The sequence below is a fragment of the Neopelma chrysocephalum genome, unplaced genomic scaffold (assembly GCF_003984885.1).
Source record: "Neopelma chrysocephalum unplaced genomic scaffold, ASM398488v2 Primary Assembly neopelma1_25, whole genome shotgun sequence".
Lineage (NCBI taxonomy): Eukaryota > Metazoa > Chordata > Aves > Passeriformes > Pipridae > Neopelma > Neopelma chrysocephalum.
In genome coordinates, this window is record NW_020897694.1 from 28,142,369 (window position 1) to 28,154,165 (window position 11,797).

The 11,797-nt window shown below is 36.1% G+C and overlaps 2 protein-coding genes across 3 annotated transcripts in view; one reads left to right on the top strand and one right to left on the bottom strand.

Annotated features, from left to right (window-relative positions):
• Positions 1–9,440, top strand: part of TPP2 (tripeptidyl peptidase 2) — a 54,662-nt gene extending 45,222 nt beyond the window's left edge. For both annotated transcript variants that reach the window (XM_027674699.1, XM_027674700.1), the window contains 2 exons: positions 5,460–5,579; positions 6,208–9,440. In XM_027674699.1, the coding sequence (XP_027530500.1) occupies positions 5,460–5,579; positions 6,208–6,297 (210 nt within the window). In that variant the 3' untranslated portion in view covers positions 6,298–9,440. The remainder of the gene's footprint in view (positions 1–5,459; positions 5,580–6,207) is intronic.
• Positions 7,445–11,586, bottom strand: METTL21C (methyltransferase like 21C). The gene is made up of 4 exons (XM_027674701.1): positions 11,435–11,586; positions 9,984–10,126; positions 8,382–8,499; positions 7,445–7,868 (listed from the first exon to the last, which is right to left on the bottom strand). The coding sequence occupies exons 1-4, from the start codon at positions 11,574–11,576 to the stop codon at positions 7,474–7,476; spliced, it is 798 nt and encodes a 265-aa protein (XP_027530502.1). The 5' UTR covers positions 11,577–11,586; the 3' UTR covers positions 7,445–7,473.
• Positions 11,587–11,797: the final 211 nt, after the last annotated feature.

Sequence of the window (11,797 nt, forward strand, 5' to 3'; positions counted from 1 at the left end):
CTGAACAAGAAGTTTGATGGTGCTCACTCTCGCTTAGTGTATATGCCCTTGTACCCATACATCTTTTCAGCATGCCTCTCCTAATCATTAACTGATTATAATATTCTGTGGTAGCAGATTTTGTGCTTTAATCATATTCCTTGGTACATGATTTCTTGCTGTCCATTTGTAAATGCAGTAGTTTGTTCCAGTATAGTAACTCCTGGCTTACTTCTGTCTTCTGATTTTTATTTTTTAAAGCTGATAGAATTTCAGGGGAAAAATGCCTCTGTAGACATTCTGTTGGGAGTTTATCACTCTTTGTTAATGGCTTTTTTTTTTTTCAAGACACGTAGTGATTCCGGGTATTGTTGAGCTGAATGCTCTGGGTCAGGAATAAGTAACTGATTTGAGTTCTACAGATTAGGAACTTGAACCTTTCTCTCTGACTGGCTTAACCATGGATTTGTCGAAGTGCACATTCAGATTTTGCTCTGAAAATTTATGCTGCTGTATCGTTAAATTTGTACTGAAAAGCCAACAAAACTGTTTTACATTTTTGTAGCATTTCGTATGGAAATTACTTCCATCCTGTTTATGTAGTATGTTTGTCTTCTTTTTCCTCTTGGTTTTACTACTCAATTTGAAATCTAAACTGATTGATGGTCATGAGACCTACAGAGCTACTTGCTCATTCCCCTGTGGTGGAATGAGGGAGAAAACTGGAAGAGTAAAAGTGAGAACTTTCAGGGTGAGATAACGACAGTTCAACAGGTAAAGCAAAAGCCACACACACAAGCGAAACAAAACAAGGAATTCGTTTGCCACTACCCATGGGCAGGCAGGTGTTCAGACATCTCCAGGAAAGCCAGGCTCCCTCATATGTAACTGTGACTTGGGAAATCAAATGCCATCACTCCAAATCTCCCCCATTCCTCCTTCTTCTCCCAGCTTTATATGCTGAGCATGACACCATGCAGTGTGGGATATCCCTGTGGTCAGTTGGAGTCAGCTGTCCTGGTTGTGTTGCCTCCCAACTCTTTGTGCATCCCCAGCCTGCTCACTGGTGAGGTGTGGTGAGAGGCCTTGACTCTCTGCAAGTGCTACTCAACAATGACTAAAACATCCCTGTGTTATCCGCCCTGTTTCCAGCACAAATCCAAAACAAGGCCCCATACCAGCTACTATGAAAAAAATTAGCTCAGCCAAAACCAGCGCAGAAATGAAAGAGGAGGAAGGGTAGAGTGACGTAGTCAAGTCAGACAGGAGACAGACTTTGTATGAATGTCCTTCAGTGAGAATCCTCAAGAGGCAGCCAGCTTATTCTAAAGCAGTGTGTAGTAAATTAAAATGTGGACCTCTTCTGTGTGTGGACATGGCACTTGAAAGATGGAACAGCTGGATGAGAAAGCATGGAAATAAGGCTTTTGAATATGCACTGATTATTCAAGTATATATAGAGAGCTTTAGATAGAAACACTGCTTTAAGTGTTTTTAGTTCTAAGCTTTCTACCAATCAAATTACATCCAGATGTCAGTAATTAAAAGGCTAAGTAAATTTTTGAAAACAAAGAGATGAATCAGGAATGTCATCACTTTTCTGTGTGCTTCTGCTCACCCTCTAGTAAACCAAGTACTGTCACTTGTTTCATCTCTCCTCTGCAGATGTTGCACCTGTGTGGCCACAGGGCATTTGTTAGTTTCCTGGAATTACCTGTTTTTCATGAAAGTATGGTACTTGTTCCCTGTATTGTAGCAAATGTGTGGGGAAGTAAATTTCCTTTTGATAGTAAGTGCATTTGTTCACACTTTCAGCTCTTCTCTGAAGGTTCATTCTAAATGAAACATGAAAGAAAATATTTATGTCCCCTGTGTACACAAAAACATTTCAAGTAAACTCTAGTTGAGACAGCTTTATGCAGCATTTGATTGCTTATGCTAACATGTTTATGACAGCACTGTAGGGTCTTTAGTAATGGAATATAAGTTGTGCAGTTTTTCTTTTACCTAGAACATAGCTTTAAATTTTGTAGGCCAAAATCCTCAGTTTTAAACAAAGCTGCTACAGGAGAGTAGTAGGATGTTGTATGTTTGTTAATGGGAATGACCAGTCTGTATCATTTAATGCCCCTCAACCTTTATTAACTCTTGGGGACAAACCTAAAGTCACATTTAAAAATAAGTTTAAAAACAAGTAAAAGGTGCAGACTTTTCCATCTTGTCCTTTAAACATCTTTAGCCTGCATTATTTTTCCTAGTGCTGTCTGCACCATCAGATGCAGCTGTCTCTTCCAGCTGATTGTATTCAGTCACTGCCAAAAACTTGCTGCTGGATACTTGATTCCCTTAACTGCCTTCCCTCTCTTGAAAATATGAGTCAATTTTTTTATATAAATAATACTTTAATCTGTAATAGGGCAGTTGATAGAGCGAAGTCAACAACCCTTATTACCATAGTTTATTACCTGAAAAAGCTTGTTTGCTGGGAATTGTAAACATTATAACCTCAGTGTTTCTAATAAGTAGTTGCAATATGTTATATTGTTTAATCTAGTATTTTAACGATTAGTACATGTGGATATATATTTAATCAAATGCTTAAATAATGAAGTAATTGATTATACAAATCTGTTTTCATAGGTAACAACATTAGGACACTCAAACAGGTTTTTTACGTAGTTTAGTATTGCTGGATTCGAACGCTTTTCTAAGAGTGTTTTCAGGTTTTTAAATATTTCAGCCCTACAAATGTTTTAGGAGAAATCGTTTCAGCATTTTACTCTCCTAAATATCTTTATAGCCAATAGCAAGTTAGGCAGCTAATTAGGAGTTGGACGTTCAACCACTTCATGGGTCTGACTCCTAGCACATGGAGTATTCCAGGCCGTTAGCTTGGGGAATAAAGTATCTAACAGTGATATCTTTTTTTTCCTCCCCCCAGTATCCTAGAAGTACGCGTTGCCTTTTCTTACTACCCTTTTTATCGCTCTTTGTACAATCTCTGGGCCGTAGCACTTGTGATGGAAAAGCTAGCCCAAATTGTATTTGTTGCAATTATGAAATAATATTAATATACTTTGAATTAATTCCTCTTCTTTCATCTAGAAATTTGCTTTTGGATACTACAAATTGGTTTCTTTGCTGGTTTTATACATTCATATAGCAGCTGTTTTTTGTTTTATATCTTAATAGCATTCCAGTTTACATTTTATTTACACACACCAAGGAACCATAATCTTTACTTCTGTGACCTTATAAAGCTTGCAATAATTATAAGGCTTAATTTGACCAATATGTGTACAAGTTGTAAAATATCTAACATCTTTTGTTTGTAAACCAGTTCTGATCTTAAAGGAATTCATGGATTGTTCTTAACTTTTAAAGTGCTAATGAATTTTTAGTAGTTTTACTGAACTTGTATACGGTTGATTGAGGGTTTTTTTCTAAGCACTACAACAGAAATTGTCTTTTATGAAGAACTCTTGGAGCATTGTTTTCAACCTTTTGGTCCAGCAGAGAACCTTTTTCTCATTTAGAAATACCCAAACTTTTATTTGGCCAGAGCAAGGGTGTTTCGTAAAATGCTTTGTTTTCTTGCCACAAAAACTCTAGGAAGCCCTGTTACGAAAGAAATGCTGTCAAGTGGCTTTCCTCCTGCCTTTATCACTGATGTTCAATAACCATTCAAAACTTAGAGGGTCAGGTAAGAGCTTTCTTAATAGAGCAGTGACATTATTTCTGGTTAGCCTCCGATTATGTTATATTTGCTGAGAGCTCCAATGCATTTTTCATTTGATATTTTTTTTGGTTTGTTTGTTTTTTGTTTTGTGGTTCTATCATCTTTTACAGAAGGGATTTTTTTTTTTAAGTTTAGTTTAGCCAACTAAATGCTAATGGATCCACTGAGAGGTTATTCAGAAATGTTTGCTAATGTGTTTTGCTTTAGGAAAATATCCAGAATAATTGGATTGAGAATGCAGCATGGCAAAGTGTTTTTCCAATAGCAGTATTTGGAAAATCGTATCTGTGAATGGTGCTGTATGCTCATTGTTGCATATATGTGTGTGTTTTAAGCTACAACAGATTAAGTGAATACTTCAACACAGCAAAATAAGTACCTGAAGATAAAAGAAGAAGAATGAGGAACTCTGAGTACTTGACATAGTATTTTGGAGCTTCAAAATTGCACCTTTACTTGCTTGATAATTGAGCTTGTTATTTCTTTTTTACCTGTCCTTTAAATATTGATCCTGCAAAGACTTGTGCATGTGATTAACACTAAATGGAAGTGTTCAGGCTGCTAAAATTAGACAGGTTCTTCAGTCCTTGCAAGATTCAGGTCTCTGATTCCTTAATGTTTATATTCTTGAGATATATTTATTTTTTTATGCTGTAATGCAAAGCATATTTCTGAACATCCTGTAAGAGTTTTTGTTAGCTTTTCTTAATGGGATAGTTTAAGTGGGAAAATTTAACTTTTATTGTGGAGTTAGAGAGAAGGACAAATGTTGTAATGAATGAGGGGAAATGAATGGCAAACTCTAATACAAGATTTCATAAACACTACCGACAACAGACACACCACTATATTCACCAACTTTACTGCTATGTCACTTCTCAGTAAAAAATAAAAAATACCTATTTGCTATGAGTGTTCCGAAGGGAATAAATGATAAATGTCTTGATTGCTCTAATTTTTAGCGCTGTAGCTGGTGAAATGGTATGAACTATCTTGCAGCACCCTGAATGCCATCAGTGTTTGGTGTTAAGAACCTGATTTATTTCACATTAGCTCTCAAGGAGACGCATTTGTTTGCTTATGTGAGTTACTGCATTGATAAGGACTGTCAGCTGGCTCTTTAGTTAGTGTTATCAAGAGAAAGCTTTTTTTATGATCTCTTCTTAAGAAATTACCAATAGTGAGGAGCTCACCTAAAACCTGAGGCTTGTCTTCATGCTTACCTGTCTTCATTGCTTTTTTATAATTATGTGCATTTCTCTGTCTGTGTCTGTATATATATCATTCACTATGTACATTCATACTTTTTTCTGCAGTAAGTTAGTGACTACCTAGGAATCAAAATTCTCAGTTGGGTCTTTGCTTCTGTGGGTTGAAGATATACCTACCTGGTTCTTGATTTTTTTTTTTTTTATTTTTTTTTTTAATGTACCATACAGTTGCCTCTAGAGAATGAAAATCCAAAGAAGCTAGAAATGTGATAAATGAAAAATTAGAATAGTGGCATCTGTGTTACATAAGATGTTCTGAAGTCAAATATGTTCGTGAAGTCAGAAATAGTCTCTAGGAAGTTCATGTTTATAACTACTACTGTGAATCATCTGTTTTACGGCAAAGAAAAAGCTATCTTTTATATGTTTTATTTTTAATTACTTCTTCTACCTGAACAGAATTTGCTATTACTTGTCTAACCTTGTAAGATATACTTAATTTGTTTTGGTTTTTTTTCTTTGCATTGTAGGTTTTGACTTTTGCCTATAAGCATGCATTGGTAAATAAAATGTATGGGAGAGGTCTCAAGTTTGCCACAAAACTTGCAGAAGAAAAGCCAACAAAGGACAACTTGAAAAACTGCATTCAGGTAAGCAGTATTTGGTCAAGTAGTGGACTATGTTCATGCTGAGTAAACTTTTAAGAGCAAGATATAGGTCTTTTGGAATTTTTGATACTTTTTACATTTTAGAAACCACTAAATGGAACATTTTATCTTTATCCAGGCTTTGGTAGCTTGCCCTCCATTTTTGATAGTGATTTCTTCTTTCTTTTTCTAGAATAACTTGTTTGTGAGTAACTGTCATTTTTAGCAGATTTACTTTCTGGAACTTCCTTTGGGACATAAAGGAGGTAGACAGCTTAGCCAAAGATATCTGCATATTTAAAATCCTGTTATGTTGCTGTTTAACCACTATTATTTTTTACTATTATTAATCATAATTACTGTTAGTAGAATATAGGTGGAGAATTAATGGAAATTACGGTAATTCCTAGGACAAGATTTTTGTGCATTGAGTTAAAAGACTGTGGATCATATGGGGGGGCAGAAGTTTCCCCCTTTCAGGACTAAGGAATTCAAAGATCACTAGTTCTCCGATCTGTTATCTTTCTATAATTGACATTTTTAGTAAGATGTTGATGTCTGTGCAGTGTTTGTTTAGATTTAGATGTTAAAAAGAATGACTCTTTTTTTAATGTCTGCTTTTTTTCTTCAGCTAATGAAGTTGCTTGGATGGACTCATTGTGCAACTTTCACTGAGAATTGGCTTCCTGTCATGTATCCACCTGATTATTGCGTATTCTAGAAAATCAACAGTTGTAAAATTAAAATGATTTTATATGGGGCAGGATAGGAAAAGATAAGTTTGACTTTTTATTCGAACGCATGTTTTCATTACTGAATGCTGATTATTAAATTGTGTGTATTTATCAGTAAAGGCACCTGGGTACAGTTAATACCTGTTAACCTAACTCCTGTCATTAGGGAGTTTCCTTATTGTGCATCCCATTGCTGGCAATGGATGTGCCAGAACTGCCAACACCAAGGATTTGGAATCAGGTTGGAAAGACTTACTGCATGCATGTTAGGTTCTGAACTGTTCCTTTTAACTGCAAACCTGTAAAAGTTCTGTATTTTTTACGGTAAACTGAATTTTAACATGTTTGATCTTAATTTCAGTTGTATGAAGGCCTTAAAGCTACTTCAAGAGTGGCTAAACTCTTACTTATTAGACGAAAATAATGGAACACGTGTATTGTTTGCAAGAGTTTACATTTAATTTTTTTTAAGAAAAATTCAACCTCTCAAACTGTTACAGTGTTTAACTTTGAATTGCTGATGCATAGGTGCTCTTGTAAATCTTCATTTTGGAGTGATTTCAGACAAACTCAAAAATCTGTGCGAAGCTGAGTATCAAGGACAGACTGATACATGTATAAAAGTGCCAGACAGTTACATCTTGATCGGATATTGTAAAGCTATACATATATGTTTATTAATGTTAAAAGTATAAACCACAGCAGAATAAACGTGCAAAGTTGAAGAACAAAAAAACACTATGTGCACTCTGATACTTTAAAAGATTTTTATAATTAATAAAAATACTGAAGCTAAAAATTGTATTGGTTTCTGGATTAGTACATAAACAAAACTTGCTGAAGGAAAACACCTTACAAACAACAGAAGTTCAGTGCAGCCCAGAAGATCAATGCTTTTTGTTAAAGACTTGTTACTAACTACTGCTATGAAAATTGTTCCTTCAGTGAAGGGAAATTGGTCTGTTTGAACAGGTCGTATGTATCAACCAGAGACAAATTGCTGTATCTTTTGCCTTGCTAGTTTTTTCAATACTTGCAATGCAAAACTTAAATACAACTGCGACTTTACAAATGTAAATGCACATAAGGTGCAACATAATCCTGCAAAGCATTCCAAACTGTGAGGTCCTGCCACTAAATCAAGAATAGTGATAGTTTTCTCTTTAATTTTCTCTTACTGTGGCTTTAAGCAACTTGACATTGGATTCTGGAAATTCTGCTAGAATAGTTGTGTTAAATATATTGGAAAGTTTTTCCAAAAATTCATAGTCTGTACTAAATCTGAATTTATTGGCCCATAGTAATACTGTTCCTGGCTTACAAAAATACACCATTGTTGCTAGCAGGGGATCCAGAGCTGCATGATGGTACACAACATCAGTTGCCAGTATGAAATCATAGTGGTAAGTTGATACAGGAAAATCTTCGTTGAGGCCTTCTCCCCATACCAGTTTTCTCACTTCAGGTTTGTGCATATTCATGTTTTGTATATTTCTTGAAATATTATATGAGAGATTTTCAAGAACTTCAGGCAAATCGGTAGCTGTAACGTGAGCTCCTAAAGAAAACATGAATTTGTTTCATTTCACAGAATCATCAAGGTCGGAAGAGACCTTCAAGAGCATCTATTCCAACTGTGAACCCAGCTCCACCATAATCACCTCTAAACCATTTTCCCAAGTCCCACATCCAGATGCCTCTTGAAAACTTCAGAGATGGTGACTACACCACCTCCATGGGCAACTTATTCCAATGCCTAAACCACTCTACAGTAAAAAAATTAAACATCTAACTTAAAGGCCATTTCCTCTCATCTTTTCACTTGAAACATGGCAGAATTCATAGATAAGTAGTTAAACATATATAAAACTTTATCTACATAACTTCTCCAGCCTCCCCCTCACCAGTAACTAGGGTAGTTAACAAAACAGTTTTTTACAATAATTTTCATTTAAAAAAAACAACCAGTGATGAAGTTTATTTCAATTGTTGTTTCATTTCCTTAAAGTGACAGTGGCAGGACTAGATCATCTTTCACAGAAAATCTAAAAGAAAATACAAATTTACCAACCTAAGATACAGGCCACAATGGAAAGCAAGCCTGTTCCAGCACCAATTTCCAAAACTTTTTTGTCTTTGAGGTTGAATTGTTCTTGATTTGATTCCAGATATTGAGATAAAGCCAGTGCCTAAAACGGTTAACACATATCCGTAAGAGGGTAACAGCTAAGTTGCACAAAAATTCATTAGATGTTTTTATGCAAAGGTGTTGGTTTTTTTAGTACAATGAAAAACACTGAAAGGTGTAACATAAAAATGTAATATGGAAAGAATTGCGATGTCCTGGTTTTTTATATTAAAAAAATCAAAGCAGTTTATTTTTAATTTACTTTTATGGGATATGAATTTGCTACACATTTCTATGTGAGTCTTCTGACAGCTCAAGATAGGCAGTGGTAAAATGTGAACCATACAGTCAGAACACCAAACAAGGTTTAACAATATGTAAAAAGTAATGTTCTGGTTTATGATCATAAATGTTATGCTTTATTATCGCTATCATCAAGTAAATTCAGGCTTCAGCAGAGATTTTTGGAAAACCTGTTTTTGTTTCAATTTTTTTTAGCAAAGGAAATATTAAAAATTTGTTATTTACCAACTTGACACTTGTCTTGGTAATCGTATAAACTTTAAAAAGGAAACAACATTGTATGGAAATATTGTTTATCAGGCCTTTGTAAAGATCTTATCAATAGAGTATAAAGGGGCTGTTTATAAACAACATAAACTGATGCCAAAGAAACTGTCTTCCCCTTTTGCTACTCTTCTTTAGAGTTGTGTTACTATTTTAATTCTTGTGCTTTTCATAATGCAACACTGTCTACCTGCTCTGAGAAAGCTGACAGCTAATAAATCACTAGTCCAATTTGTGCAACCTCTCCATTTTCTTGGATAGTTGTACCATCTGCATTCTGACAGCTGATTAATGTGTGAATTGATGATCGGACATGTCAAAATAAGATACTGTTTCACCCACACAAATGCTTTCTTTCTATTGTTTTGAAATTGTCTGCCATTTTTTTGTGAGCTTTTTAAATAAATGTGGATCTGAAAAAATTTGAAATCCTAATTTTCATGTCTTTATCAGTTGACCCTCTCTTCCCTGAAAGGCAGTTTTCTCAGTCCACGTGAAATTATGTTTTTAAGAGCAGGGGAAGCAGAGATTGAAGAACTGTTTGCAAGTGTGGTTTTCCATACTGCGATGGAGCTGTTCCAGCCTGTTCTTTAAAGGAAGCATGTTTAATTGTTATAACCTCCTTTACTTAATCTCTCACAATTTTCTTTTTCAGCCTCCTTTTTTGTACTGCTGATTGTTTACCTCCTAGCAGTGACTGATTGGAAACATGAAGGAAGCTGAATGCTTCTTCCTGAGTTCCCTTTCTGAACTTTTTTCAATGCCTGCATCCAATTTACAAATGCTTAAATGCCATGTCCTTTTGGTGTGAACTGGCAAATTACCCTAAGGCAGAGCTTTCTGCTGAAGGTCTTTGTCCTGCGTAGGGAAACCTCCATTGTCGGAAGTATCATCTAAGAAAGCTTCCTTAATGTTTGTGTGCTGCTGTCATGGTTTACTCTTGTGTCCTGTCAGCTTTCTGCCATGTCATGTACTTACCCCCGGCCATACCACAGCTCCAAAGTGTTCTATGGACTCCTGAATGACGATCCGGTGGCCAACGTATGTATAGTGCTCTTTATCGAAGTAGTGTGAAACTCTAGGAACCCAGTTCTGCAGTATTTTGAGAATTACTGGTGAGCCTGTGAGAGAAAAGTTGAAATTGGTGGTTTTATATGCAACTTGGTAAAAAGTGTCTTGCAAAAAGAGTGTGTAGGCATACGGACTAGAAAGCTGTCAGGCCATTGGCCTTGAATTTCAGAATCATTAAGGTTGGGAAAGATCTGGAAGATTGTTGAATCTAACCCTTAACCAACCCAGCACCTCTGTGTTCATCACCAAAACATGTTCTCAAGTGCCACATCTACACATCTTTTAAACACTTCTGGGGATGGTGATTTGATCGTTTCCCTGGGCAGCCTGTTCCAGTGCCTGACCACCCTTTCAGTGAAGACTAGCTGCTGTCCAAAAGCAGACACTCTGGCTGACCAGGTAGTGAAAGAAACAATGGTCATTTTCTGCCATTCTGAGTGTTCATGTGGGCAATTTACTAAATCAAATATAAAGTTCTGCTAATTACAGCTAGAAGACTTTCAGGACCAAGTTACCTTGTATTTTGGGGTAAGATAGTTCATACTGAGTATGAAGATAGTATGTAGGTGTTTGTGCTGTAGATTGCATTTGTGGGGTCAACAGTTCTAGAACATCAAGTGTCTTTTTAAATAAGAAGTATTTAGAATTTAGCTCTTACATTGAAGAAAACCTAACTCTTTTTAGTGGTTGTTTTTTAAGCATCCTTCCACAGAAGGAGAGTTGTAAGATGCTCTTTAAGTATGTGTTGACATATAGCGTGGTTCATCAAGTCAGTACTATGGCTGTGCTAGCGTGTCTCATCATAGCAAGCAGACTCATGGGTGAGGCTTTTCAGAAGAGCTGTGCTGAACTGTTCCATCTGATCTCACTGAAAACAAGGACACCGATCTGAATGACTGTACTGTTGCTGGAAGCCTGTTAGCAGGATATGCATAGATTTAACCTTAACTGCAAAGAAAAATTTTGCTCTGGCTAGCATGGATTTTAACTGTTACCTGCCAGGAATCCTTGGTAGCTGCTGGACCAGTTTAACCTGTTGAAATTTGTAATACCACAGCTTCAACAGTGCCAGCCCAATTAATGCATATTATAATCATATCTCTGATTGTAATTGACAAATTATTCTTAGATGTCCAAGTAAAATTCAGAGACCTTTTTAAATATACATCTGAATTATAGAGGTAGTAATTTTTTTGTAGATTTGATCTGATAATATATGCAAACATAAGGAGAAATGGGAAAACTGGATGTCAAAAGGAAAAGTGACATGGTGAGATCTACTATTTGAAGAGTGACAAAAATCAAAATATGAACTGCTATCATGCCATAGCAATTGCAGAATTTAAATGGGATTAAACCTGTGTCAGATTCTGCATGCTTGGAGCTGCAAGTGCAGTTCTCAGAGTCACACTGCTCTTCACAGGTTTCTTCTTCCTCAGATTGGCAGTCCATTGCTCTTTGAATTTTGTTGGGGAATGATGGCTGCTGTGCAGAGATCATGGCAGAAGAGCTGAAACAGAAGGGGAAAACTAATGTAAAATCTTGCAGGCACTCTCTTTGTATGAGACATGACTGGAAGAAGACATGAGTAGTTTGGGTGGACTTTGGTGGTCTTTTGGGGTTTTTTTTCAGTGATGGGTTGAAGGGACAGGATGAGATGTGACATTCCCACTCCACTGAGTGTTATGACCACTTTCTGATAATGCAGTAATGCTGTCAGA